The following is a 27,289-nucleotide window of genomic DNA, read 5'->3' as shown; positions in this document are numbered from 1 at the left end:
ACCCCACCCACTTCGCCAAAGCACAGCCCCCACACCACTAGAGGGATATCTTCAACCACCACGGCATAACCCAAGGGGGGGCGCTAATCCGGACAGGAAGATCACGTCAGTGACTCAACCCACTCAAGTGACGCCTCCTCAAGTGATGCCACACCTCCTGAGTCTGAATTGGACTCTTTTTCCAGGATGAAAGGAACTACCTTTATGTTCCTATTCTAATATTTTATTATTTCTGACTGTCGAGAAGGAACCTGCAAGTCAGCATTTTGTTGGATGATGTATACCATGTGTGTCACGTACATAAGACTATTTAAACTTGGAACTTCTTGTCTGTCACTATTTCCTCAAACAATCCTCTATATTCCCACGACACACTTTCTCTCGTCAATACATTGCATTCAAGGCAAAAAAAAAAAAATGCCGATAAAGCTGAAATTGGTGAAAGACAGGTCAAATCTAATCAAACTTTATTTATACAACACATTTCAGACTTGGAATGCAACACAACGTGCTTCACAGGAAGAAAAAAAATAAATGAAAATAAAAACTGAAACGACAAACATAAGAAGATAAAACAACTAAAGAATAACAAAAACTGAACAACTCAAAAATCACCCTAAGGAAAATCAAAGCTTAAAAGATGTGTTTTAAGATCTCTTTAAAATACGTCCACAGTTTCAGCTCCCCCCAGGTTCTCTGGCAGGCTATTCCCGAGGCTGGGGGCATAGTAACTAAAGGTTGCCTCTCCATGGCTCTTGGTCCTGGGCTTTGGGATAGTTAAAAGGCTGTCTCTCCATGCCTATTGGTCCTAGGCTTTGGGATAGTTAAAAGGCTGTCTCTCCATGCCTATTGGTCCTGGGCTTTGGGATAGTTAAAAGGCCTGTGCCAGAGGAACTGAGGGACCTACTGGGTACATAACTTAAGAGCATGTATGTATTGGGGTTAGAAAAATATTTTAATTAATTCTAAAACTCACAGGCAGCCAGTGTAGAGACCTTAAAACCGATGTAATGTGTGCTTCCCGTCTGGTCTTGGTCAGTACCCGTGCTGCAGCATTCTGTATGTTTTGCAGTTGAACAATGGCTCTCTTGGGTAGACCAGACAGGAGAGCATTACAGTAGTCAAGCCTGATTGTAATAAAAGCATTGATGAGTCGCTCTATATCAGCCTGAGAAAGAAACGGCTGCACCTTGGCAACGTTCCTCAGGTGGTAAAAAGCTATTTTGGTCACATTCCTAATGTGTGATTCAAAATGGAGTTCAGAATCTAAAATAATGACTAGGTTTTTTACATGGTGTTTTATCTTTATTGCCCGTGAATTAAAATGTGCGTCGAGATTCTCTCTCTGTGCTTTGGCTCCAACAATAATTGCCTCAGGAGTGTCTTGATTTAGCTGGAGGAAGTTGAGCCATCCAAGAGTTTAAATCACTAACACAGTTTGTATATTCTCTGAGTTATGTTCACCAAGGTTGACCAAAAATTCTTGAACGGTACAACAGGTTCTAAACCAATTTAGAACTGGACCGGAGAGGCCAACCCACCTCTCCAGTCTGTCCAGAAGGACATCATGGTCAACTGTGAGGAATGCACCATTTAAGTCAAAGAGTACAAGGACATAGAGCTGTTTGGCACCTGTATTGGCTCTAGGATCATTTACCACTAAGGCTGTCTCCATGTTGGCTCTAGGATCATTTACCACTAAGGCTGTCTCCATGTTGGCTCTAGGATCATTTACCACTAAGGCTGTCTCCATGTTGGCTCTAGGATCATTTACCAATTGAACTAACGCTGTCTGTGCGCTGTGGTGGGCCGCAAACTAGATTGGAATTTGTCAAAAATACAGTTGGCACTTTAAAAATCCTTTAGCTGTTTTGAAAACTAATTTTCTCCAGAATTTTGGTTAAGAATGGAAAGTATTTTGAAGAAGGTGGTGGGGACAGACATATAGACCCCTCTGGTACTGTAAGACAATTGCGTCCAATGGAGATCAACAATCCTTTTTGGGCAGATTGAATTCAGATTTCACATGCCGGGTCATAACTGTCCACTGGTCACAGATATGTAAAAAATAAAAAAAATAAACGTTTTAAACTCTTCAAAACCACCCCTATGACCCCTAATTAAGTCACGTCCTGTAATCACAGGAAGCTGAAAATATATGTACGGCCTCCAGAAAAAACATGAAGCATCCGGAGGGGGCTCCCAGTGTAAATGACGCCGCTGTCCAATCTTGGGTAATTATAATCTTTGCTATGATCAGACTACCACTTTATAGGGCTTATTAAACAGTTAGTCTGGGCCAAGTAATCTGATTGGTCAAAAGTACATTCCAACCATAATGTTAGTGATCAGAACACCTCCGCTAGCCAGTTAGCTAGCTAGCCGTGTGTTATTGAAAAATGAATCACTTCACATGATTCAACAGTAACAAACCAGTGTACAAACTGGGAGCTAGCTAGCATTTATTTGTTGTGTTGTTGAGCATCTATTACAGAAACAGGAGCTAGCTGTGTAGGTGGAGGGATGACTACTCATTCAGCTGTGTAGGTGGAGGGATGACTACTCATTCAGCCGTGTAGGTGGAGGGATGACTACTCATTCAGCTGTCTATGTGAAGGGATGACTAGCCGCTCTGGAGCTAGCTGTCTAGGTGGAGGGATGACTACCCCTTCAGCTGTCTAGGTGGAGGGATGACTAGCCGCTCTGGAGCTAGCTGTCTAGGTGGAGGGATGACTACCCCTTCAGCTGTCTAGGTGGAGGGATGACTAGTCGTTCTGGAGCTAGCCGTCTAGGTGGATGGATGACTACTCCGTTCAGCTGTGTAGGTGGAGGGATGACTAGTCGTTCAGCTGTGTAGGTGGTGGGATGACTACTCCGTTCAGCTGTGTAGGTGGAGGGATGACTACTCCATTCAGCTGTGTAGGTGAAGGGATGACTAGTCGTTCTGTAGCTAGCTGTCTAGGTGGAGGGATGACTACTCATTCAGCTGTGTAGGTGGAGGGATGACTACCCTTTCAGCTGTGTAGGAGGAGGGATGACTACTCATTCAGCCGTCTAGGTGGAGGGATGACTACTCATTCAGCTGTGTAGGTGGAGCGATGACTACTCGTTCAGCTGTGTAGGTGGAACGATGACTACTCGTTCAGCTGTGTAGGGATGACTACCCGTTCAGCTGTGTAGGGATGACTACTCGTTCAGCTGTGTAGGTGGAGGGATGACTACTCGTTCAGCTGTGTAGGTGGAGGGATGACTACTCCGTTCAGCTGTGTAGGTGGAGGGATGACTACTCCGTTCAGCTGTGTAGGTGGAGGGATGACTACTCCGTTCAGCTGTGTAGGTGGAGGGATGACTACTCATTCAGCTGTGTAGGTGGAGGGATGACTACTCCACTCAGCTGTGTAGGTGGAGGGATGGCTAGTCGTTCTGGAGCTAGCCGTCTAGGTGGAGGGATGACTACCCCTTCAGCTGTCTATGTGGAGGGATGACTAGTCCTTCAGCTGTGTAGGTGGAGGGATGACTACCCCTTCAGCTGTGTAGGCGGAGGGATGACTAGTCGTTCAGCTGTGTAGGTGGAGGGATGACTACTCCTTCAGCTGTGTAGGTGGAGGGATGACTAGTCCTTCAGCTGTGTAGGTGGAGGGATGACTACCCCTTCAGCTGTGTAGGTGGAGCGATGACTAGTCGTTCAGCTGTGTAGATGGAGCGATGACTAGTCGTTCAGCTGTGTAGGTGGAAGGATGACTAGTCGTTCTCGTACCAAAAGGACTTTCTATTAGATGCATCAGGTTCATTGAAAAATATTAACATATTTAACGTTTCCTATTTTTCTACTTGTTGCTTTCAGTTCATCTCTGATCATCGTCTGCTGTATAACATCCGTTTCACGTTAACATTGAACAATATCTTCCCTGGACATCTGTTTTCTCCTGCAATCTTTCAGGTTTAGTTATGGTGTAGTATGCATGAGTCCCAAATGGCACCCTATTCCCTATACAGCGCAACAGCCTGGTCAAAGGTAGTGCACTCTGTAGGGAATAGGGCCCTGGTCAAAGGTAGTTCACTATATAGGGAATAGGGTCTTTGTCAAAGGTAGTGCACTATATAGGGAATAGGGTCCTGGTCAAAGGTAGTGCACTATATAGGGAATAGGGTGCCATTTGGGACACAAAATGTATCAGTTTAATGTTGAACATCCTCTTCCCTGGACAGTCTGTCCCCTCCTGTATTCTGTGTACTGTTGTTCTGGTATGTGTTGTGTGAAGTCCAGTCTGTGTGAAGTGTGCAGTCCAGTCTGCGTGAAGTGTGCAGTCCAGTCTGCGTGAAGTGTGCAGTCCAGTCTGTGTGAAGGGTGCAGTCCAGTCTGCGTGAAGTACGAAGTCCAGTCTGCGTGAAGTGTGAAGTCCAGTCTGCGTGAAGTGTGCAGTCCAGTCTGCGTGAAGTGTGCAGTCCAGTCTGCGTGAAGTGTGCAGTCCAGTCTGTGTGAAGTGTGAAGTGTGCAGTGTGCAGTCCAGTCTGTGTGAAGTCCAGTCGGCGTGAAGTCCAGTCGGCGTGCAGTCCAGTCTGCGTGAAGTATGAAGTCCAGTCTGCGTGAAGTGTGCAGTTCAGTCTGCGTGAAGTCCAATCTGTGTGAAGTGTGCAGTCCAATCTGTGTGAAGTCCAGTCTGCGTGAAGTGTGCAGTCCAGTCTATGTGAAGTCCAGTCTGCGTGAAGTCCAATCTGTGTGAAGTCCAGTCTGCGTGAAGTGTGCAGTCAAGTCTGCGTGAAGTCCACTCCTCACACTTCTGTCTCGGTCTTGATGATCTTGGAGCTGAGAAGCTGAGACAAGACTATTTGCTGCTGGTTGTACCTATGGGACACAAAAACAACACGTCAGCGTTTAGCTACAGGTGGTCAGCGTTTAGCTACAGGTGACACGTCGGCGTTTAGCTACAGGTGACACGTCGGCGTTTAGCTACAGGTGACACGTCAGCGTTTAGCTACAGGTGACACGTCGGCGTTTAGCTACAGGTGACACGTCAGCGTTTAGCTACAGGTGACACGTCAGCGTTTAGCTACAGGCGACACGTCAGCGTTTAGCTACAGGTGACACGTCCCCGTTTAGCTACAGGTGGCACGTCGGTGATTTTTCAGTAGCATATTGTGAAATAATAATGTCATGAAACTGAATAATAAAAGCTTTAAAAAGAACCTGTAACCACACCTGTATAGGATAAGACAATATACAAAAGAAACAGACACACCTTGTAATACAGATGCATGACTGGACAAGAAACGTCATAATCTATATAATGAATGTACTTGTGACTGCAGCCTGGTGTGTGCTGATATAATCTATATAATGAATGTATTTATGACTATAGCCTGGTGCGTGCTGATATAATCTATATAATGAATGTACTTGTGACTATAGTTTGGTGCGTGCTGATATAATCTATATAATGAATGTACTTATGACTATAGCCTGGTGCGTGCTGATATAATCTATATAATGAATGTACTTGTGACTATAGTTTGGTGCGTGCTGATATAATCTATATAATGAATGTACTTATGACTATAGCCTGGTGGGTGCTGATATAATCTATATAATGAATGTACTTGTGACTGCAGCCTGGTGTGTGCTGATATAATCTATATAATGAATGTACTTATGACTATAGCCTGGTAGGTGCTGATATAATCTATATAATGAATGTATTTGTGACTATAGCCTGGTGGGTGCTGATATAATCTATATAATGAATGTACTTGTGACTATAGTTTGGTGCGTGCTGATATAATCTATATAATGAATGTACTTGTGACTGCAGCCTGGTACGGGCCCCTATTATTTTTTAACCAAACTGTCACAGTTGCGCCACCAATAAAATTGGTTCAGTGATTTGTAGAGTGTTAAATGATTTGTAGAGGTGGGAAAAAGCCTCAAAGAAAGAACGTAGGGTGGGAAACAATAGTGGCGCGAAGCCAGAAAGAGTTGATCATTTACGTAGAGAACAGTGACTATGTATGTAATGTAAAGATGAAACTGTATAAAAGCAGTGTGCTGAGGCTGGGAAAAACAGTTGATCCATACCAGCTCAGTTTGTTACTTTGTAATAAAGTCTATTTGAATTTACAAGTTCCGGGATCTGAGAAATATTATTGGACCAATATTTCTACGACAGTGACACATCACCGTTTAGCTACAGGCGACACAGGGTAAACACACTACGGTTTAGATTCCAGATTGACCCAGTTGACCTGAAGGGGTTGATTCAGTGCATGTTAACCCAGAACCCAGTCTGAATGTTTCGGTCCACCTCTACTTTAGGTAACAATTAGGATAGTGTAACTCCTTCATAACTCACTTGGTGGTGATTCTCTGCACTGCTCTGTTCTCCTCTTCCTCCAGCTTCACTAGAACCCCCTCCAGGATGGGCAGCTCCAGGTTGAGGTACTGGGCCACCTGGGTAGAGAGCAGAGCCAGTCATAGGCAGGGGTTAGTGCACTGTGTGTGGCTAGTGACCCAAAAACTCATTCTGGCCTCAAAACCCTGCTGAAGGCAGACACTCACATCGTTGCTGACTTCCTCTTCATCTCTGTCCATGAGGAACATCTTCATGATGATCTCCGCTGGGCCCTGGACAAGCCTCTCCCACAGCGGCAGGTCTGAGTCAGACAGCTTCTTCTTCTCTATAGGAGGAAACAGACACTATTAATCCTAACCCTTGGAGAACCATAACCTTGGAGAACCCTAACAATGGAGAACCTTAACAGTGGCGAACCCTGGAAAAAACATTGGAGAACCCCAGTTTACACCAATTATACCCATGTCCAACGTGTTAATGATGTCAGAAGGATATCAGCATCAGTCGTGTTCTGGAAGACAATGACACAACGTACCTCCACTTTGATGGACACAGTAGAGGGCAAACTCATTGGGATCATTTTCTATCTGCAACACAAAGTGGAAACCCAGCGGTGAACCAGACACACATACTATTACATCCAAACCAGAAGACTTCCCCCCCCCAAGTGATCTAACAACAATACAACCTGGTAGTTTGACATAATTCACCTTGAATTTCTGAAGGAGCTGTGATATGACCTGATGTGTTGTCATTTTGCTGTTGATGCGGACGTTAGTGGGTGTTCCATAGGATGGAGTGAATATAGCCGTCTAGAGAGAGAGAGAGAGACAGAGAAAGAGAGAGAGACACAGAGAGAGAGAGAGACACAGAGAAAGAGAGAGACAAACAGAGAAAGAGAGAGACACAGAGAAAGACACAGACACACATAGAGAGAGAAACAGAGAGACACAGGAGACAGACAGACAGACAGACAGACAGACAGACAGAGTTTTAAAGAACCTTTATTGGGTCTGGGAACCCACAACACAATAAACACTCAAACAACCAAGCAGTTCCCCTCAGTGAGGGGCCAACCAAGCAGTTCCCCTCAGTGAGGGGCCAACCAAGCAGTTCCCCTCAGTGAGGGGCCAACCAAGCAGTTCCCCTCAGTGAGGGGCCAACCAAGCAGTTCCCCTCAGTGAGGGGCCAACCAAGCAGTTCCCCTCAGTGAGGGGCCAACCAAGCTGCTTAGCATTGCTGACAGCCTGGCTAGACTGCGGAGTCAAACCCAGAAAGTCATTGCCCAGACAATATTCTCCCACTATGTAATTGTAGATCAGTTCAGCCACAAAGTCATCATCCTCTGGCCCAAAGCCGACCGTTGTCTTCTCCATCATAAGGGCCCTTACAAGTTGCTTTACATCCTTCTTCAAACTCTTTGTGACGCAAAATCTTCACGCCGAGCACATCTCGGTAAAAGGTGGCCATTTTGCTTCTGTCACCCACTTTGAAAAACGAAATGCAAGGCTCGCCCCAAAGCCAAAATAATCCAAGTGAGTTTGCTAATGTACTATATGATGACATATCACGCTCAGTTTGTCTATGTTGATTAAGGATCCTTGCAATTGAAAATCAGAAGCAACAGAGAAACAAGACAGAGAAAATAACACTCCCTAAAAGGGCATGATCATTGTTTTCATTTTCTCTTAACCTGACCACGTTTCCCACTACCTTTTGCTGCCGTAACAGCAGTAACAAATTTCCTCAAGAGGAAACGCTTCTCTTCACACTCAACTGGTCTAACCCCACCGTCTTCTGTAACACCACAGCTGACCTCACAAACTTATTATCAACATCAAAGAAATCTGTCAATTTGACAGATTTCCCAAAAGTCTGATCCAGGAACCCGTTTACCTACTTTAAAATTGTAAATTGAGTCATCACCAGCTGCTATCTTATCAATAGAGATATCCTTCTCCTGATCCTCCTCAACTGAGGCCACAGACCCCTGACTCCTCTCTGCACCCATCCCTCTCAACACTCCCCACCTGAACCCCATCACTCATACCAGGCATCTCCTTCACTACCTGGGAGACTAGCCCCACCTGAAACCCATTACTCGTAGTGGGCATCTCCTCCACTACCTGGGAAACTAGCTCCACCTGTACCCCATTACTAGTAGTAGACATCTCCTTCACTACCTGGGAGACTAGCCCCACCTGAACCCCATTACTAGTAGTGGACATCTCCTCCACTACCTGGGAGACTAGCCCCACCTGAACCCCATTACTAGTAGTGGACATCTCCTCCACCTGAACCCCATTACTAGTAGTGGACATCTCCTCCACTACCTGGGAGACTAGCTCCACCTGAACCCTCTTCTGTACCCCATCACTCGTACTGGGCATCTCCTCACCAGTCTGGGGAAATGGCTCCCAAGATCCATCCTTACATCCAACAATGTTTTTCTGCTGAACATCAGACGCCATGTTCCCCTCTGGTACAAGCTGCAACTCAGTGCCCTCAACACGGACAACTTGTTCCTCAGCAACAGGTGCTTGTCGCTGCTCTACTGCTGTCAGCCCACCTCTCCCTACATCAGTGAGGCGCTACGAGGCCCACCTCTCCCTACATCAGTGAGGAGTTACGAGGACCACCTCTCCCTACATCAGTGACGAGTTACGAGGACCACCTCTCCCTACATCAGTGGGCCCAGGCTTTACGAGGACCACCTCTCCCTACATCAGTGGGCCCAGGCGTTACGAGGCCCACCTCTCCCTACATCAGTGGGCCCAGGCGTTACGAGGCCCACCTCTCCCTACATCAGTGGGCCCAGGCGTTACGAGGACCACCTCTCCCTACATCAGTGGGCCCAGGCGCTACGAGGCCCACCTCTCCCTACATCAGTGGGCCCAGGCGCTACGAGGCCCACCTCTCCCTACATCAGTGGGCCCAGGCGTTACGAGGACCACCTCTCCCTACATCAGTGGGCCCAGGCGTTACGAGGCCCACCTCTCCCTACATCAGTGGGCCCAGGCGTTACGAGGCCCACCTCTCCCTACATCAGTGGGCCCAGGCGTTACGAGGCCCACCTCTCCCTACATCAGTGGGCCCAGGCGCTACGAGGCACACCTCTCCCTACATCAGTGGGCCCAGGCGCTACGAGGACCACCTCTCCCTACATCAGTGAGGAGTTACGAGGACCACCTGCGCATATCCTTCTGCCTTCTCCCTTTTCGGGAAAGCATGTCGCTTATGACCAACATCCCCACACTCAAAACACCGTTCACTACCCGTACTAGCATAAGCCACATACAATCTGTTGTCATACTTGACTTTAAACGATAACTCCAAAGCCTGCTCCGGTGAGTCCAAAAACACAAAACACCTGTCACCGAAACAACAACCTGTTTCAGAGCCAAGTGTTAACAACCCAAAAAGACAATCTTAATTGAATTTGCAATCTTCCCAAACTGCAATTCGCTTTCGGGCCAATAGCTCATTGGGAATAAACGGCGGAACATTCGAAATCATTACCCTTGTTGACGGAGAAAATAACGGCATAACTTATTTAAACATACCTTAAAGAAGTACGCACACAGCAGGACAGCACACAGCAGGACAGCAAGGCAGTACACAGCAGGACAGCACACAGGACAGCACACAGGACAGCACACAGCAGGACAGCACACAGCAGGACAGCACACAGCAGGACAGCACACAGGAGGACAGCACACAGCAGGACAGCAAGGCAGTACACAGCAGGACAGCACACAGTACAGCACACAGGACAGCACACAGGACAGCACACAGCAGGACAGCAAGGCAGTACACAGCAGGACAGCAGGACAGCACACAGCAGGACAGCACACAGGAGGACAGCACACAGCAGGACAGCAAGGCAGTACACAGTAGGACAGCACACAGTACAGCACACAGGGCAGCACACAGCAAGGCAGCACACAGCAGGACAGCACACAGCAGGACAGCACACAGCAGGACAGCAAGGCAGCACACAGCAGGACAGCAGACGCTCTTCTGTGGGTCGCCATCCCCACCGAAGCCTGGGCAATACCAACAGGAAATACAAAATATCTAATTCTACCACAAAAAAAACCCATCATTCATTGAAAAGGAAAACCACCAAGAAAAGGAAATAAGGAAGAAAACACAGGCGATCTAACTCCAGACACCACTCGTAAAATTCCCAGCATGCACTAAACACTCCCAGCATTCAAAGAAATAAAAAAACAGAGAATATGACACAGCTATTACACAAGAAACATTATTTTTAGAACGTAATTTTCATCCAATGTGATTTGATGGATCAAATCATGTCCTAGGTTGGTAACGATCAGGTCAGTTCTCTCATCGACGTTACCTTGTAGTTATAGAAGTGTCCATTGATGGAGAAGCAGTGTTGTCTGTTCCTCTCTCTCTGTGGACTCCTCTTCACCCTCCTCTTCACCAGGGAAGCATCACTCATACAGCGGATCAGGTTGGACTGCTCCTCTTCCACCTCTGTCTTCTGCTTGGTTGGGGTGGGGCGCAGTGTACAGCTTTCATAACTCCTGTAGCTCCCTGGACAGTAGAGTTGGGCGACATTACCATTGAATCGCCTAGCCACAATGATTGATAGCCATCGTCGATGGGGACTAGCTTCTCAGGCTCCATCTCAGTGTGCTTCATTCTACAGCTAGAGGACTCCTGATATCTCCAGGAGGGGTTCTAGAACTAGAGGACTCCTGATATCTCCAGGAGTGATTCTAGAGGACTCCTGATATCTCCAGGAGTGATTCTAGAGCTAGAGGACTCCTGATATCTCCAGGAGTGATTCTACAGCTAGAGGATTCCTGATATCTCCAGGAGTGATTCTAGAGGACTCCTGATATCTCCAGGAGTGATTGTACAGCTAGAGGACTCCTGCTATCTCCAGGAGTGATTCTAGAGCTAGAGGACTCCTGATATCTCCAGGAGTGATTCTAGAGCTAGAGGACTCCTGATATCTCCAGGAGTGATTCTAGAGCTAGAGGACTCCTGATATCTCCAGGAGTGATTCAAGAGCTAGAGGACTCCTGATATCTCCAGGAGTGATTCTACAGCTAGAGGACTCCTGATATCTCCAGGAGTGATTCTAGAGCTAGAGGACTCCTGATATCTCCAAGACTGATTCTACAGCTAGAGGACTCCTGATATCTCCAGGAGTGATTCTACAGCTAGAGGACTCCTGATATCTCCAGGAGTGATTCTAGAGCTAGAGGACTCCTGATATCTCCAGGAGTGATTCAAGAGCTAGAGGACTCCTGATATCTCCAGGAGTGATTCTAGAGGACTCCTGATATCTCCAGGAGGGGTTCTATAGCTAGAGGACTCCTGCTATCTCCAGGAGTGATTCTAGAGCTAGAGGACTCCTGATATCTCCAGGAGGGGTTCTATAGCTAGAGGACTCCTGATATCTCCAGGAGGGGTTCTATAGCTAGAGGACTCCTGATATCTCCAGGAGGGGCTCTATAGCTAGAGGACTCCTGATATCTCCAGGAGTGATTCTAGAGCTAGAGGACTCCTGATATCTCCAAGACTGGTTCTACAGCTAGAGGACTCCTGATATATCCAGGAGTGATTCTACAGCTAGAGGACTCCTGATATCTCCATGAGTTATTCTAGAGGATTCCTGATATCTCCAGGAGTGATTCTACAGCTAGAGGACTCCTGATATCTCCAGGAGTGATTCTACAGCTAGAGGACTCCTGATATCTCCAGGAGTGATTCTAGAGGACTCCTGATATCTCCAGGAGGGGTTCTATAGCTAGAAGACTCCTGATATCTCCAGGAGTGAGAAGTTTAACTAGGTCCATCTACTTTAAGTGCTGCCTGTCTTCCCAGTGACCTACTTTGTGTGTGTGAACTGCTGACTGCTCACAACTTGAAGACAGTTGTTGACACATCAACCAGGACTAAGGAGAGGGGCAATTTATAACTTGTTTTGGTAATCAGTGGCTGTATTGGAGGGGGAGTGGTTTCACCTCTCCAAGGCAATCAGCAATTAGTACAGGGAGGTGTGCTCTTCACCTCTGCTAGGCAATCAGTAATTAGGGTTAGTTCTTCAGTCTCCCCTGGGTTCTCAGTGGTAGCTGTAAGTGGTGGTTTTGTCACTGAAACAAAGACGGTTCTGCCGAATTATTCAAGGAAGTAAGGAGAGGAAGGAAGGAAGGAAGAGAAGAGAAGAGAAGAGAAGAGAAGAGAAGAGAAGAGAAGAGAAGAGAAGAGAAGAGAGGAAGGCTCCACACCACTCTCTCACTTTAATATCTTACCTAGTTATTTACAGCTTATCATTTTGTAGATTTGTCAACTATGTGTGTGTTTTCTATACCTGTTCTCACCTCTCCCTGTACGCTTCACAGACACTCCCCAACCCCTTGGCTACAACCCTTCTAATTTAGTGTACCTTGCACGCACAACCCATGTCGAATTCCGGGTCTCTGGAGTTGTTTGGATCTGCAGTTAAGAATGCAGAGTTCATCTCAGCCTAGGCTGCCGTTCAGTTTGTCCCTGACGGTGACATGATCACCCCCAGAGAACACTGCTACTTCAGCTGCTCTCTCTTCATTACTATGTGTTCTGTCGTAGTCGATCGGTGGTGTCACAGGGCTACTACTCACTTCTCCTAAGTGGAGATTTTATCTTTTCTCCCTCTCATTTGAATTCCATGCTGTTACTGTCACTTGTCCACTCAAGCTTAACATTATTGTCATCTATCGCTCACCAAGTGCTCTTGGAGAGTTCATCCAATGAGCTTGACACTTTGATAAACTCATTTCCCGACGATGGCTCATCGCTATTTGTACTTGGTGACTTCAACCTCCGCCTTCGAATCTCTTTCCCCTCCTTGCCTCTTAATCTCATCCTTTTCCAATCCCCTTCAACTCACAAGGCAGGCAATACTCTATAACATATATAATAATAACTATATAATAACCCCCCCTCCAGGTCTCTGTTCTCCTACTAATCTCACTGTAACCCCCCTCCAGGTCTCTGTTCTCCTACTAATCTCACTGTAACCCCCCTCCAGGTCTCTGTTCTCCTACTAATCTCACTGTAACCCCCCTCCAGGTCTCTGTTCTCCTACTAATCTCACTGTAACCCCCCTCCAGGTCTCTGTTCTCCTACTAATCTCACTGTAACCCCCCTCCAGGTCTCTGTTCTCCTACTAATCTCACTGCTACCCCCTCCAGGTCTCTGATCAGTACTTTGTTTCCATTTCCTCCAACTCTAACCACTTAGCCCCTACCGAGGGTTATGCACCATGGCAATCTTCACTCTCTCTCCCTTCTGCTAAATCCTTTTCTCCTGATTCTGCCTTTTCGAACCTACTCTCCTCCCTTTCCGCGTTTTATGACTCGCACTATCCCCTTTCCTCCCTGCCGGCTCGGCCTTCCCCTCCTGCTCCATGGCTGAGTGACTCATTGCGAGCTTATAGAACAGGGCTGCGGGCAGCTGAATTTTTTAAAAAATTAAATACTAAACTTCCGGAGGACCTATCATACTTTCACTCCCTCCTTTCTACCTTCTGTTCCTCTGTATCTGCTGCTAAAGCCACTTTCTAACATTAAATGTCATGGTCTACCCTGAAACTAATTTCTACCTTCTCCTCCACACCCTCCCCCTCCCTCTCTGCAGGTGACTTTGTCAACGACTTTGGAAAAAAATATTGACGGTATCTGCTACTCATTCACTCAGCCTATTGAGTCCACTGGTCTCACTCACACAGATCTACCCTACGCCTCGACCTGTTTCTCCCCTCTCTCTCCAGATCTACCCTACGCTTCGACCTGTTTCTCCCCTCTCTCTCCAGATCTACCCTACGCCTCGACCTGTTTCTCCCCTCTCTCTCCAGATCTACCCTACGCTTCGACCTGTTTCTCCCCTCTCTCTCCAGATCTACCCTACGCTTCGACCTGTTTCTCCCCTCTTTCTCTCCAGATCTACCCTACGCCTCGACCTGTTTCTCCCCTCTCTCTCCAGATCTACCCTACGCCTCGACCTCTTTCTCCCCTCTCTCTCCAGATCTACCCTACGCTTCGACCTCTTTCTCCCCTCTCTCTCCAGATCTACCCTACGCCTCGACCTGTTTCTCCCCTCTCTCTCCAGATCTACCCTACGCTTCGACCTGTTTCTCCCCTCTCTCTCCAGATCTACCCTACGCCTCGACCTGTTTCTCCCCTCTCTCTCCAGATCTACCCTACGCCTCGACCTCTTTCTCCCCTCTCTCTCCAGATCTACCCTACGCTTCGACCTCTTTCTCCCCTCTCTCTCCAGATCTACCCTACGCCTCGACCTGTTTCTCCCCTCTCTCTCCAGATCTACCCTACGCTTCGACCTGTTTCTCCCCTCTCTCTCCAGATCTACCCTACGCCTCGACCTGTTTCTCCCCTCTTTCTCTCCAGATCTACCCTACGCCTCAACCTCTTTCTCCCCTCTCTCTCCAGATCTACCCTACGCCTCGACCTGTTTCTCCCCTCTCTCTCCAGATCTACCCTACGCCTCGACCTGTTTCTCCCCTCTCTCTCCAGATCTACCCTACGCCTCGACCTGTTTCTCCCCTCTCTCTCCAGATGCCATCCTGCAACTACTGAGGTCTGGCCACCCGACAACCTGCCCGCTCAACCCCATCCCCTCCTATCTTCAGATCTCTGGAGACCTTCTCCCATTCCTCACTTCCCTCATCAAACTCATCCCTGACCAGTGGTTGCATCCCCTCTGACTTAAAATGGACAGTTGCTCCTCTCCCTTTTAGTTGTTCTAAAACTTTTGACCGGTGGTGTAAATATACAGTACCAGTCAAATCTGGACACACCTACTCATTCAAGTTTTTTTTTTATATTCTACATTGTAGAACAATGGTGTAGACATCAAAACTATGAAATAACACATGGAGTCATGTAGTAACCAAAAAAAGTGTTAAACAAATCCAAAGTTTTTTTTTTATTCTTGAAAGTAGCCACACTTTGCCTTGATAACAGCTTTGCACACTCTGGGCATTCTCTCAACCAGTTTCATGAGGTAGTCAACTGGAATACATTTCAATTAACAGGTGTGCCTTAAAGTTAATTTGTGGAATTTCTTTCCTCCTTAATGCATTTGACCAATCAGTTGTGTTGTGACAAGGTAGGGGTGGTTTATAGAAGATCACCCTATTTGGTAAAATACCAAATACCCGTAATGTGGTTGTCAGGGTGAGGTTACCCGTAATGTGGTTGTTAGGGTGAGGTTGTCAGGGTGAGGTTGTTAAGGTGAGGTTACCTGTAGTTACCTGTAGTGTGGTTGTTAAGGTGAGGTTATGTGTAGTGCGGTTGTTAAGGTGAGGTTACCTGTAGTGTGGTTGTTAAGGTGAGGTTACCTGTAGTGTGGTTGTGAAGGTGAGGTTACCTGTAGTGCGGTTGTTAAGGTGAGGTTACCTGTAGTGTGGTTGTTAAGGTGAGGTTACCTGTAGTGTGGTTGTGAAGGTGAGGTTACCTGTAGTGCGGTTGTTAAGGTGAGGTTACCTGTAGTGTGGTTGTTAAGGTGAGGTTACCTGTAGTGTGGTTGTGAAGGTGAGGTTACCTGTAGTGTGGTTGTTAAGGTGAGGTTACCTGTAGTGTGGTTGTCAAGGTGAGGTTACCTGTAGTGTGGTTGTCAAGGTGAGGTTACCTGTAGTGTGGTTGTTAAGGTGAGGTTACCTGTAGTGTGGTTGTTATGGTGAAGGTGAGGTTACCTGTAGTGCGGTTGTGAAGGTGAGGTTACCTGTAGTGTGGTTGTGAAGGTGAGGTTACCTGTAGTGTGGTTGTGAAGGTGAGGTTACCTGTAGTGTGGTTGTTAAGGTGAGGTTACCTGTAGTGTGGTTGTTAAGGTGAGGTTACCTGTAGTGTGGTTGTCAAGGTGAGGTTACCTGTAGTGTGGTTGTTATGGTGAAGGTGAGGTTACCTGTAGTGTGGTTGTGAAGGTGAGGTTACCTGTAGTGTGGTTGTGAAGGTGAGGTTACCTGTAGTGTGGTTGTTAAGGTGAGGTTACCTGTAGTGCGGTTGTTAAGGTGAGGTTACCTGTAGTGTGGTTGTCAAGGTGAGGTTACCTGTAGTGTGGTTGTCAAGGTGAGGTTACCTGTAGTGCGGTTGTTAAGGTGAGGTTACCTGTAGTGTGGTTGTTAAGGTGAGGTTACCTGTAGTGCGGTTGTTAAGGTGAGGTTACCTGTAGTGTGGTTGTTATGGTGAAGGTGAGGTTACCTGTAGTGTAGTTGTTAAGGTGAGGTTACCTGTAGTGTGGTTGTCAAGGTGAGGTTACCTGTAGTGTGGTTGTGAAGGTGAGGTTTCCTGTAGTGCGGTTGTCAAGGTGAGGTTACCTGTAGTGTGGTTGTTAAGGTGAGGTTACCTGTAGTGCGGTTGTTAAGGTGAGGTTACCTGTAGTGTGGTTGTTAAGGTGAGGTTACCTGTAGTGTGGTTGTTAGTCTCCTCTGGAGGATCCTGCTTGTTGATCTCCTCTGTCTCATTGATCTGATGAAGGTCTTCAAACTCCCCCCATCGTGTCATCCCCCTGACAGACAGAGAGGGTTTAGCCTGAGTGATGCTTGTATTACTCCATTTTAACTGTGACTCTGTGGTATTGACAATACGCATGATAAAGGTCAAAGGTAACCTCTTGCCTCCATGAGGACTGATTGGACTGACTGGGTCAGGTGACAGTAGGCTGGTGAACGGTTGTTTGTCATCCTGTATTTTGAGCCTGATGGGCTGCCGTACTCCCCAGGAGATATTCAGGAAACCCTCGAACGCCACGTCTCCGTCTCTCTAGTGGAGATAAACACAGCTCTTTAGTCTTAACATTTCAAACATAACATGCATGTTGGTTTAGGGTTCAATGGTACAGCAGTACAGAGCTGTAAACACATTGGTTAGGGTTTAATGGTACAGAGCTGTAAACACATTGGTTAGGGTTCAATGGTACAGAGCTGTAAACACATTGGTTAGGGTTCAATGGTACAGAGCTGTAAACACATTGGTTAGGGCTTAATGGTACAGCAGTACAGAGCTTTAAACACATTGAATATTTTTGGGGGCTGGTTAAAAAGTGGTAATTAGATGCATCTATTGGCCACCCGATTCTGACATTGGTAATTTCATTGATATCCTTGGATAAAATGTGTTTTCTATTTGGTCATTACAACATACAAGTATTTAAAAATGACAACCCCTTACTGACATCTGACTTGTTGAATACTGTATACTCCATCTATCAGACTGAATACTTTATACTCCATCTATTAGACTGAATACTTTATACTCCATCTATTAGACTGAATACTTTATACTCCATCTATCTGACTGAATACTTTATACTCCATCTATCAGACTGAATACTTTATCTATCAGACTGAATACTGTATACTCCATCTATCTATATCCCCTCATCTATCTGACTGAATACTTTATACTCCATCTATCTGACTGAATACTTTATACTCCATCTATCTGACTGAATACTGTATACTCCATCTATTAGACTGAATACTTTATACTCCATCTATCAGACTGAATACTTTATACTCCATCTATTAGACTGAATACTTTATACTCCATCTATTAGACTGAATACTTTATACTCCATCTATTAGACTGAATACTTTATACTCCATCTATTAGACTGAATACTTTATACTCCATCTATTAGACTGAATACTTTATACTCCATCTATCAGCCTGAATACTTTATACTCCATCTATCAGCCTGAATACTTTATACTCCATCTATCAGACCAGACTGACCAATTAATCTGACATCCTTATTAATCATATTTTTACTAATTCTTTGAATAATGTGGCTAATATAGGTATACTTTATACTGACATTTCTGACCACTTTTTCCACTTCTCTTTGGCAGCTGGACATGAACAGATGGGAAGGATTAGTAGCATTAAATGTAGAATATTGAACTAAAGTAATTGTGATCGCTTTAAGATGTTGTTTGTTGGTATTTCATGGTGAAATGTTTATAACCAGGCTGATGAGGAGTCCTGCTTACCAGACTTTACTCACGTCTTTCAATGCTGTATTTCACAACTGCTTTCCCTTAGTTAACCCATGTAGGAGGGCAGCAGAAGGGTTCAGGAAACCTTGCTTTACAACCGGTCTGAAAACCTTCTCTTAAAAAAATAATAATAAAAAATAAAGAAGTTTGTCTCCTTTGTAATTCTGCAAATTACAAAAAGTGTATGAGCAAATTTAATCTCCTACTTCGTATATCCCCAAAAATATATTTTCGAAGAATCCTTAAATAATATAAAGTCAACTTGGAAAATTATCAATCAACTGTTGAATAATAAAAAGGTATCTTCTACTATCACATCTCAATGTATTGTTGTAAATTAGACTTATAGTGATCCTGATATTATTTCATGTTAATTTAATTACTTTTTTTGTGAGTGTGGGTTTTTCTCTGTCAAAGAAAATTGAGAACTCATGGAAATCCCTTGTATTACATTAAGGGGACATTTCCCTTTCCTCTGCTTCAGTTTGATCCTCCTGATGTAATGGTGGTGATGGAGGTAATTGGTAACTTAAAGATATCAGCAGCAGGTCATGATGAGATTGGTGCCAGTGTCTTCCTCGATCACTGAGCATCTAATGAATATCTTCACCAAATCAATGCAAACTGGTATTGCTCCTAAAGATTTGAAAGTTGCCAAAGTTATCCCCCTATACAGATCTGTGGATCCCAGATTGTTTTTATAAATTACCGCCCCTTACCTGTACTGTGTTTTTCTAAAATCCTAGAAAAAATGGTTTATAACAGAATGTTGAAACATTTGAATCAACACTGTATTCTATATGAGCACCAATCCACAGATAGGGCTCTTTTGTAACTCATGGATAACATCTTTACAGCCCTTAAAAACAATGAATACGCACTTGGCATGTTTTTTTAAATTTTTTATTTGATTTGTTTTACCTTTATTTATCTAGGCAAGTCAGTTAAGAACAAATTCTTATTTACAATGACGGCCTACACCAACCAAACCCGGACAACGCTGGGCCAATTGTGCGCCGCCCTACGGGACTCCCAATCACGGCCGGTTGTGAAACAGCCTGGATTTGTCGTTATGTTTATGTTACAAAACAATTTGTTTATGCAACGGCTGTGCATGTACCAGGGCCAAGATATCCTGTGGCGTCCCACAGGGTTTGATAATTGGACCTTTGTTATTCCTAATCTATCTCCATGACCTTGCAGCTGTATCTTCTACCGTACTTCCCATTCTCTTTGCTGACGATACCAACTGGATTTATCACACAAAAATTAATGTAGCCAACTCAGGAATGGCCACATTTTATGAATGGTTCCAGATAAAAAAATAATTTTTAAATGTAAAAAATATCTAACTTCATTGAATTCACTAGTAAGAATAAGAAAGATTGTAAAGAAAAAAACAAAAGATCCAGAATGTGAATTGGTGGCAAAGAAATGGAACAGTTACATCCACTAGATTCCTCTGAGTTCTGATTGATGAGAAGGTGTCCTGGAAAGATCCTTCTCATTCAGTCTGCAGTAAAGTGAAGAAATGGAACAGTTACATCCACTAGATTCCTCTGAGTTCTGATTGATGAGAAGGTGTCCTGGAAAGATCCTTCTCATTCAGTCTGCAGTAAAGTGAAGAAATGGAACAGTTACATCCACTAGATTCCTCTGAGTTCTGATTGATGAGAAGGTGTCCTGGAAAGATCCTTCTCATTCAGTCTGCAGTAAAGTGAAGAAATGGAACAGTTACATCCACTAGATTCCTCTGAGTTCTGATTGATGAGAAGGTGTCCTGGAAAGATCCTTCTCATTCAGTCTGCAGTAAAGTGAAGAAATGGAACAGTTACATCCACTAGATTCCTCTGAGTTCTGATTGATGAGAAGGTGTCCTGGAAAGATCCTTCTCATTCAGTCTGCAGTAAAGTGAAGAAATGTGTTGGTATCATCAGAAAGATTCCTGGTTTGGTTCATCAGGCTTGCTTCCTAACTCTTTACTATAGCTTAATTTACCCATATCTCATTTACTGTGATATTGTCTGGGCCAGTACATTTGCCTCCTACCTACACAAATTACTCATCATACAAAATCCATTTGTAAGACTAGCCATCTCTAACTACGTGGCTCCATCTGCACCTTTCATTAAGAAACCTAATATCTTCTCTATTTACAACATCAATGTACGGCAATTATGCACTTTCATCTACAAATACTCACACCTCCCAGACAGTTTATCTAAACCCTTCAATGGATTCTTCCAGGTCCCAGTTTAGCTAAACCCTTCAATGGATTCTTCCACCTCCCAGACAGTTTAGCTAAACCCTTCAATGGATTCTTCCAGGTCCCAGTTTACCTAAACCCTTCAATGGATTCTTCCACCTCCCAGACAGTAGTGTGGTTGTTAAGGTGAGGTTACCTGTAGTGTGGTTGTTAAGACAGTTTACCTAAACCCTTCAATGGATTCTTCCAGGTTAATTCTGAAATCCATCTATATAACACAAGACTGGTGGTCAGCCTGATGAACTAAACTACTCAGTAATCTCCTCCATGAAGACTGGAGGTCAGCCTGATGAACCAAACTACTCAGTAATCTCCTCCATGAAGACTGGGGGTCAGCCTGATGAACCAAACTACTCAGTAATCTCCTCCATGAAGACTGGGGGTCAGCCTGATGAACCAAACTACTCAGTAATCTCCTCCATGAAGACTGGGGGTCAGCCTGATGAACCACACTACTCAGTAATCTCCTCCATGAAGACTGGAGGTCAGCCTGATGAACCAAACTACTCAGTAATCTCCTCCATGAAGACTGGGGGTCAGCCTGATGAACCAAACTACTCAGTAATCTCCTCCATGAAGACTGGGGGTCAGCCTGAACCACACTACTCAGTAATCTCCTCCATGAAGACTGGGGGTCAGCCTGATGAACCAAACTACTCAGTAATCTCCTCCATGAAGACTGGGGGTCAGCCTGATGAACCACACTACTCAGTAATCTCCTCCATGAAGACTGGAGGTCAGCCTGATGAACCAAACTACTCAGTAATCTCCTCCATGAAGACTGGGGGTCAGCCTGATGAACCAAACTACTCAGTAATCTCCTCCATGAAGACTGGGGGTCAGCCTGATGAACCAAACTACTCAGTAATCTCCTCCATGAAGACTGGGGGTCAGCCTGAACCACACTACTCAGTAATCTCCTCCATGAAGACTAACTCTCATACACATTTAAACAAAATAAGTATTATTTAGTGATTTAGTGATTTATTGATTTATACATTTATAATTAGTTGTTTGTGTTATCTGTTGTAAGAAACATTTTTAATTGTTGTACTTGTCTTGTATATAGGTTTTTATGTGGTGTGGTTTTCATGTCAGCCATTGGGATGCCACATTTACACCATTTTTTGTATTTATTAGTTATCTTTATTGTTGTTTATCACTTATTTTCAAATTAGTGCAAATAAATTAAACTAAAATGTAAACTGCAGAAGTTTGATTTCCAAAATTGATTTAATTACTAAATCGTTTTTTGGGGTTTTATTTGTTTTTTAATCCCTTGTTTTCTTTGGTGCAAATAAACAATTTAAATAAGTCAGTGGAGGGTCAACCTACCTCATAGAAGACAAGATGCTGTTGGGTCTTGTCTTTTAGAAAACAGTTGTACGTGTCCAGCAATGATAAGAACTCAGCCCTGAAAGAAACACAATGTACACAGTAAATGAAGGATAGTTGAAATAAATTTGTGTTAAATTGACTCTATTGGGAGTTATCTTATCCCTGAAGAGAGTGGTACACTGCCTGGAGTTCATTGGGACGGAGTACCTTTAACTCCATTAAGAGTATCCAGAGACAGGAAGTTAAATCTATGGAGTTATCCACAGATGTGGGATGGACCCCATTGTCATATTTCCCAGCATGCTCTGTTGCAGGTTGATTTTGTTTTTTAATTGTTTATTTCAACATCTGTGTTTTTTTTCATGTACGTTGAATGTTTTTTGATTTTATGCAACACAAAAAGATAAGAAACCATTTTTTCTAAACTGATCCAATAATGTAATATAATATAATATAATAATGTAATAAAGGTAATGTAAGTGGATGGATTTATGATAACCGTTAGTGAGATAAATGTTCCAGTTGACATGGTGACTGTCACGTCCTGGCCACTATAAGGTTAATTGTTTTTGTAGTTTGGTTAGTTACAGGGCCGTCAGCTCATTACCCATGTTATACAGGGCCGTCAGCTCATTACCCATGTTATACAGGGTCGTCAGCTCATTACCCATGTTATACAGGGCCGTCAGCTCATTACCCATGTTATACAGGGCCGTCAGCTCATTACCCATGTTATACAGGGCCGTCAGCTCATTACCCATGTTATACAGGGCCGTCAGCTCATTACCCATGTTATACAGGGCCGCTCATTACCCATGTTATACAGGGCCGTCAGCTCATTACCCATGTTATACAGGGCCGCTCATTACCCATGTTATACAGGGCCATCAGCTCATTACCCATGTTATACAGGGCCGTCAGCTCATTACCTTCAGTGTGTTCGGAAAGTATTCAGACCCCTTCCCCTTTGCCACATTTTGTAGCGTTACTGTCACGTCCTGGCCAGTATATAAGGTTAATTGTTTTGTAGTTTGGTCAGGACGTGGCAGAGGGTATTTGTTTTATGTGGTTCGGGGTGGTGTGTTTGTGTAAAGGGTGTTTGATTTAGTATTTCCGGGTTTTTGGTTGATGGTCTATGTGTTTGTATTCTATGGTTAGTCTGGTGTGTGTGTTTCTATGTTTGGTTAATTGGGGTTGGGACTCTCAGTTGAAGGCAGGTGTTGTCTATCTGCCTTTGATTGAGAGTCCCATATATTAGGGTGTGTTTGTGTGTGTGATTTGTGGGTGATTGTTCTGTGTTGAGCTTTGCTTTGCCAGACTGTTTGTTAGTTGTTCGTTTTTCGGTTTTGTTATTTTGTATGTTCATTTTTGAAGATAATTAAAAATCAAGATGAGCATTCACGTACCTGCTGCGTTTTGGTCCTCATTCACCGACGACAACTGTGACAGTGACAGGCATTTCAAGTGCAAGTTGTGAGTGATCTTAAAGCAGGAGATATTTTTCTGCAGATTGGCCGCCAACACAGATTGGATATCACATTGCAATCCACCCTAACATGCCACATTAAGAACTATTTACCCTTTACACCTTTATAACTGAAAGGTAATAAACTGAAAGAGAAATGTACTCTGTTGGTGTTAATTGCTCATTTAAAATTGCAAGGGAGTTGATTGGCGCAGCAGTCTAAGGCACTGCATCTCAGTGCAAGAGGCATCACTACAGTCCCTGGTTCGATTCCAGCCTTGATCACATCCGGCATGTGATTGGGAGTCTCATAGGGTGGCGTACAATTGGCCCAGCGTTGGTCGGGGTAGGTCGTCATTGTAAATAAGAATTTGTTCTTAACTGACTTGCCTCGTTAAACAAAGGTTACATAAAAAAAAAAAACAACACTGAAAATAGTACAAATGTAAATTGGAGTTAAATTTAAGCAACTCTCAGAGAGTTTGATATTTGCTCCGTTTACTGTCGTTTAACTGCAAAAATATCAACACCATGACCAGAGTAGTTTTAACACAAAAACAAGGGTTGGACCATATAAACGTCAAAATATTGTTAAATTTAACTCCTTAGGAGGAGTTGAATTAACTCTTGCAATTTTACTGTGTATGTTTAATAGTGAATTTGTTAGAATGCCATAACATTCTGGTATAACATCTAAGATATTAGAATGGATATAAAGCACAGGATAATACGCAGCTGAGATATACGAAAACTGAAAGCATAACTCTCCTTTTGTTATAGCACACCTACCCTAGTTGTTATGTATATACGGTATCTCGCTTGGACTTTTGAACTCTAATTTACACTTCTCGTTCCTTCTCGAGCCTTCTGTACAAACCCTTCACGTAGTCTATCATCATGGAATAATAAACAGAGTCAGTAAAACACAGTAATGACATACCTTGACAGCGCTCGTCCGTCTCTCATAACCACATGTGTATTCATCATGGAGTCATAGATTCAAACCCGATAGTCACCTGCACGAACAGAAATTAACTGTGTTATTAACCCAGTAAACACGTTAACAATCCTTCTATATCTGAATTACAAACAAAGGGGTGCAGTGCATTTCACTGTAACATGTTTCCACATCAGAAATCATGTGTATTCTAGTTGGTTGGTTAGTTAGTTAGTTACTAGTTACTAGTTAGCTAGTTCAGACTAATGTTGTTGTGTCAGCATTCTGATAACTGAGACTCTCCCAAATGGCATGTTATTCCCTCTATAGTGCACTGCTTTCGACCAGACCTACACACTTTATATAGGGAATAGAGTGCCATTTGGGATGCTAAACAGTATCTTAATGCCTCCCCTTCTCTGTCTAAACCTGTTCTGGTTGATGGAAAGGAATCCAAAGTATTTAACACCAACAGCTGCCAGTGATACAGACAATCAGACAGACAGTCAGTCAATCAGACCATGCATAAACAGAGTGAATAGAGCAAACTCACTACACACGTTAACTAACCCTGACGAAGCTTCTTAACTCTCCCTCTCTTTATCTCTCTCTCTTTCTCTAAATATTTTCTCTCTGTCTCTCTCTTTCTCTCTGTCTTTCTCTCTCTCTCTCTGTCTCTCTCTCTCTCTTTCTCTCTGTCTCTCTCTCTCTCTCTCTGTCTCTCTCTCTGTCTCTCTCTCTCTCTCTCTCGCTCTCTCTTTCTCTCTGTCTCTCTCTCTCTCTCTCTCTCTCTCTCTCTCTCTCTTACTCTAAATATTTTCTCCGCTGAGAGCTTTAATACGTGCCTCAGTCGGTAGGCTATTTCAGAAGGAGTGGCTCGGCTCTGCCTGAACCTGTGAGTTCTTACGTTGGACTGTGTGTCCTCAGAGTCTCAGTGCGTCCTCTCAGCAGAGAGTAAAGACCGTGAAACCAGGAAGGCCAACGTCAACATTCCAGAGTCAACTGCAGTACTTTAAACAGAAATGAATTGTCCCTGTTTTGTAACGTCCAATCCTGTGAGCTCTTAATAACTGGTAGCCAGAGGGGTGTTATACTGGTCTGTCTGTCTGTCTGCTCCACACCTAGTTAGAGGATAGTCTCTACCATAACAACATGAGTAACCATCATTGTATTCACATAATTTATGAGACAAGTTATGAATTCACGTCTTTGTCTACACTTTTACAGACTGACTGACTTTTTTCCTATTCAAACACGTGCAAAATGAGAAACATTTGATTATGGCAGGAATACGAACTCTGGCCGATTCATTATTTGTTTACCAAGCACACATATACAGTACATTTATAATTCACCTTCTTACAGCGTGAATCCAGTAGTGTAGGAATCCTGTGTGGTTGAGCTGCAAGCTAGGTCATCATCCCTCCGTAGTGGTGTTATGATTCCCCCTGTCTCTTCCTGTGTCTCTTCCTGTGTCTCTTCCTGTGTCTCTTCCTGCGTGTGTTCCTGTGTCTCTTCCTGTGTCTCTTCCTGTGTCTCTTCCTGTGTCTCTTCCTGCGTCTCTTCCTGCGTGTGTTCCTGTGTCTCTTCCTGTGTCTCTTCCTGTGTCTCTTCCTGTGTCTCTTCCCGTGTCTCTTCCCGTGTCTCTTCCTGTGTCTCTTCCCGTGTCTCTTCCCGTGTCTCTTCCCGTGTCTCTTCCCGTGTCTCTTCCTGTGTCTCTTCCTGCGTGTCCAGAATGAGAAGCACGTTGACGTTGAGAAGTGAAAGAGAAGAGCGTGAATGCAGAAAAGGGGTTAATCATTACAGAACACGTAGAGGCATACAGTGAGGGAGAGAGGGAGGTGGCTGTGTGTGTGGTGTGTGTGTGTGTGTGTGTGTGTGTGTGTGTGTGTGTGTGTGTGTGTGTGTGTGTGTGTGTGTGTGTGTGTGTGTGTGTGTGTGTGTGTGGCACACCACAGGGTAGAGTGTGTATGAATTAACACACCTTTACCTCCGGTAACAACACCTTACCACTCAACCACCTCAGATCACATGTTTCCCCAGAGGGTTATGGCAGTAACAGTCCTCTCAGTAACAGTCCCCTCAGTAACAGTCCCCTCAGTAACAGTCCCCTCAGTAACAGTCCCCTCAGTAACAGTCCTCTCAGTAACAGTCCCCTCAGTAACAGTCCTCTCAGTAACAGTCCCCTCAGTAACAGTCCTCTCAGTAACAGTCCCCTCAGTAACAGTCATCTCAGTAACAGTCCTCTCAGTAACAGTCCTCTCAGTAACAGTTCCCTCAGTAACAGTCATCTCAGTAACAGTCATCTCAGTAACAGTCATCTCAGTAACAGTCCCCTCAGTAACAGTCCTCTCAGTAACAGTCCCCTCAGTAACAGTCCCCTCAGTAACAGTCCCCTCAGTAACAGTCCTCTCAGTAACAGTCCCCTCAGTAACAGTCCCCTCAGTAACAGTCATCTCAGTAACAGTCCCCTCAGTAACAGTCCCCTCAGCAACAGTCCTCTCAGTAACAGTCCTCTCAGTAACATACTTCTCATAAATAGTAGTGTTGAGCTTCAGACACTACCAAACATGTACCAAACTTTATTTAACCAGGTAGGCCAGTTGAGAACAAGTTCTCAATTACATTTGCGACCTGGCCAAGATAAAGCAAAGCAGTTCGACACAAACAACAACACAGAGTTACACATGGAATAAACAAACATACAGTCAATAATACAGTAGGAAAATATATATACAGTGTGTGCAAATGAGGTAGGATAAGAGAGGTAAGGCAATAAATAGGCCATGGTGGCGAAGTAATTACAATATAGCAATTAAACACTGGAATGGTAGATGTGCAGAAGATGAATGTGCAAGTAGAGATACTGGGGTGCAAAGGAGCAAGATAAATAAATAAA

The 27,289-nt window shown here is 44.4% G+C and overlaps 1 protein-coding gene across 4 annotated transcripts; it reads right to left on the bottom strand.

The window, feature by feature from the left end:
* Positions 1-450: 450 nt before the first annotated feature.
* On the bottom strand, positions 451-26,187 carry rassf6 (Ras association domain family member 6). 4 transcript variants are annotated; one of them, XM_014146815.3, is made up of 11 exons: positions 25,754-26,187; positions 24,394-24,469; positions 21,986-22,064; positions 16,995-17,146; positions 16,789-16,892; positions 10,711-10,910; positions 7,058-7,159; positions 6,883-6,934; positions 6,554-6,672; positions 6,348-6,445; positions 451-4,846 (listed from the first exon to the last, which is right to left on the bottom strand). In XM_014146815.3, exons 2-11 carry the CDS (start codon positions 24,438-24,440, stop codon positions 4,774-4,776), a joined length of 1,026 nt encoding a protein of 341 aa, XP_014002290.1. In that variant the 5' UTR covers positions 24,441-24,469; positions 25,754-26,187; the 3' UTR covers positions 451-4,773. The 4 variants fall into 4 exon arrangements, with proteins under 4 accessions (XP_014002290.1, XP_014002280.1, XP_014002301.1 ...); XM_014146805.3 differs by having other exon boundaries at positions 25,746-26,186; XM_014146826.3 differs by lacking the exon at positions 25,754-26,187 and adding an exon at positions 24,944-25,172.
* Positions 26,188-27,289: the final 1,102 nt, after the last annotated feature.

This window comes from Salmo salar, chromosome 01 (genome assembly GCF_965601325.2).
Source record: "Salmo salar chromosome 01, fSalSal1, whole genome shotgun sequence".
NCBI lineage: Eukaryota > Metazoa > Chordata > Actinopteri > Salmoniformes > Salmonidae > Salmo > Salmo salar.
Note: the sequence above shows the minus strand (reverse complement) of the source record. Positions and strands in the feature narration are given on the sequence as shown.